The 3017-nt window shown below is 49.0% G+C and overlaps 1 protein-coding gene across 1 annotated transcript; it reads left to right on the top strand.

Annotated features, from left to right (window-relative positions):
- Window positions 1-280: 280 nt before the first annotated feature.
- LOC101861905 (hemicentin-2) lies at window positions 281-2641 on the top strand (the record flags this gene model as incomplete). Its single annotated transcript, XM_005104423.2, is given in 1 exon segment — window positions 281-2641. A coding segment is annotated over 1 exon segment (1955 nt), but the record flags the coding sequence as incomplete, so codon positions are not given.
- Window positions 2642-3017: the final 376 nt, after the last annotated feature.

Below are 3017 nucleotides of genomic sequence, written 5' to 3'. Positions count from 1 at the left end.
ACACACACACGCACACACACACACACACACACTCGGGAATCGAAGTCGGGTCTCTTGTGTGCTTCGGTAAAGATTACTGTAGAACAACGCTTGCCAATCTAGGCGGTATTGCCCACTGAATTTTGATGGTATGTTAGGATCACTTAGGGCGTGTTTTTTATGCTCCTCTTGAAAATACATTTGGGTGGGTAGGTGGTACGACAGAAGTGGCAAAAGTGGGCGATGGCTATAAAAAGTTGACGAACAAGCACTGCTCTAGACCATTGACATCCATGTGTTTCAGTTGTACTCCTGAACGCAGCTCTCCTGAGCTCCACCGGCGCCGTAGGTCCTTGGTGTTTCGACTGCAAGGACGCCTTCCACCCAGCCATCTGCCAGGACGTGGTGCAATGTGGGGAGCACGAGTCATGCGTCACGGAGAAAAGGTTGAGCAATAATGGCGGAGAGTTGTACAGCTCTGGCTGCAAGGCAACAGCTGACTGCAACAACGCCACGGTTGCTGTAAGGGCAAATCCCCCACCGCTGTGCTCCCAATGCTGCACGGGGACCCTATGTAACGAAGGCGGGTGTGGGGCTCCACAGATCAGAGACCATGGAAGACTCTTCTGTCTTAAGTGCGGTTTCGTCAAGAAGGCGAGAGACTGCGACCAAGTAGACATGTGCTCGGTCGACGAAGTCTGCTCCATGTCGATAAAGGAACAGTTTGGCTTTGATTTTCTCGAACTTGACTGTATGGCGAAGACGTCCTGCCCCCCAGACACGGCAACCCTAGCCGCAGACAAGTCCATTTGCTGTGACAATGATTTGTGCAACTCGAACGAGCTTGGTGTCGACCCTAGCATCTACACGACCACCCCGGCTCCTCTTCCCGGACCAGCCTCTGCCAGCTTCGATGACCCTGTGTTTGTGTACAACATTAGCCATCAAGTTGACGAGACCATGGATCTGACGTGCCGTGTTCGAGGAGGACCCGCCCCGACGGTCACCTGGACATACAGCAACGGCTCTGTGACTTTGGACATTACAACTGGAATCAGACGCGATCCTAGCGGAGACAGCATCCTATCAATTAAGACACCACAAAAGTCTGACTCTGGAAGCTACACCTGCAAAGCACAAAATGCATTAGGTACAGAAAATGCCGTTCTTAAAGTGAGTGTTCTTTCTCCACCCGCCATCAAAGGCTCCTTGAACGAAACGCGAGTTGTTAAACCCAAGACCAACGTAAAGCTGCCGTGTGAAGCAGACGATGCCACCAACGTGACGTGGGTAATCCCCCCTGACGTGGTCAGCTACAGCATCGACCAGAACAACACACTCACTCTCTACAACGTGCACGAAGAGAACGAGGCAGTGTACACCTGTGTTGCCCGAAACGCTGATGGCACGAGGGAAAAACGCTACACACTCAAGGTCAACGAAACCCACGTGCCCTGCACTTGTCCTACGCCAGTTCCTGTGTCCTGCCCGACCCCAGTGCCCGCCAGCTGCCCCCCACCGCCACCCACCTCCTGCCCGCCGTCCATCTCCCTCATCCCAACTTCTTCGTTTGCCAAGTCCTCATTCTACACGCCAGGGAACACAGCCACCACCCTAGGCCCAGCTACGAGCAAACCTACACCACCAGCCTCCGCTTCCACCCCGTATCCGTCAGGGGGGACCATCCAGCCGGTTGTACCCAACACGTCCAACCCCCCGGCAATTTCTACCGCAGCTTCACAGTCGACAATCTATCCAAGTACACAATTTGTTGCACCCAACACATTTACGAGCATTCTTGATCATAGGTATTTCGTTTTGCAGTGTCCAGTCACCCCAGGATATCCGGTAACCTGGTCTCGCAGAGAACTTGGTTATGATCCACTCTCGCCCTACTACACCTGGGACAATAGTCAAGGTACTTTCTCTATCAACACAATGGGCTCCTTTGACCCGATGTTTACCGGTGTCTATGAGTGTACGCAAGGAGGGACTCCACAGGGGCAATTCAACTTATATCTTCCACTGACGGCGACATGCTTCGACACATTTGGGAGCTTAACAAACACCAAAGGTGCTGTTGTCAGAGCGACGTGTGGAGACTGTGCAGGTGGCTATCTTCCGAACCCACCATCGACGTTAACTACAAGAAGTCTTCTTTGTTTCAGTGCGTCATCCAAAGGGTTGATTCCGGTGAGCGGAGGCACTATAACATATACGATAAAGAACAATGGAGACGTGGAGATTTTGAAGTAGAGTCAACGAGTAACTTTAAGCTAACGTCATATATAACCATGGAACGTGCATTTATAATGATGATATGATTTTCAAGGAGTTAATATCTTTTCCTGTGTCTAAATGCTATACTTTCAATAGAACAAGAATCATGTTCAGTATGTTAAGGCTGCGATGCTTGAGGTATGGTAGACATTTGCCCAAGAAGTCGGGTCGACTAGATCGGAATGTGCAATATTGGTTATAATAACACTGGGAATTTCGATAGCTCCTGATCCCAGAAGGCTCCAAGAGCTGTACAATACAGAAATATCTCTCAGCTTACGAAAGGAAGGACAGGAAATGCTCGTTGTGAGACCATTTATCAACAACAACAACAACAACAACAACAACAACAACAACAACAACAACAACAACAACAACAACAACAGCACACACACACACAAACAAACAACACAAACACACAGAAACAACACAAACACACACACACACACACACAAACACACAAACAACACAAACACACACACACACACACACATATACACGCACACACTACACCCAGTCAGTCCCACACAAATTCTTACCAACAAAATTTACTGGCAGAAGATAAAGTTGCACAATGTGTCTTCAGACCTTTCTAAAACTCTCAGCACCTTATACATGTACGTATATCTAGCAAGAAATCGGACCGGCCAAATGCACACGTAAGAATGATATGGGTATTCAACAATGACAACATTAGACCACTGAAGCAGCTTTGAAGAAGGACACAATTTTATTCGTAACAAAGCGCTTTCATCGTC

This window comes from Aplysia californica, unplaced genomic scaffold (assembly GCF_000002075.1).
Source record: "Aplysia californica isolate F4 #8 unplaced genomic scaffold, AplCal3.0 scaffold00420, whole genome shotgun sequence".
Taxonomy (NCBI): domain Eukaryota; kingdom Metazoa; phylum Mollusca; class Gastropoda; order Aplysiida; family Aplysiidae; genus Aplysia; species Aplysia californica.
The sequence above is the reverse complement of the archived record's forward strand: the minus strand, read 5'-3'. Positions and strand labels throughout refer to the sequence as shown.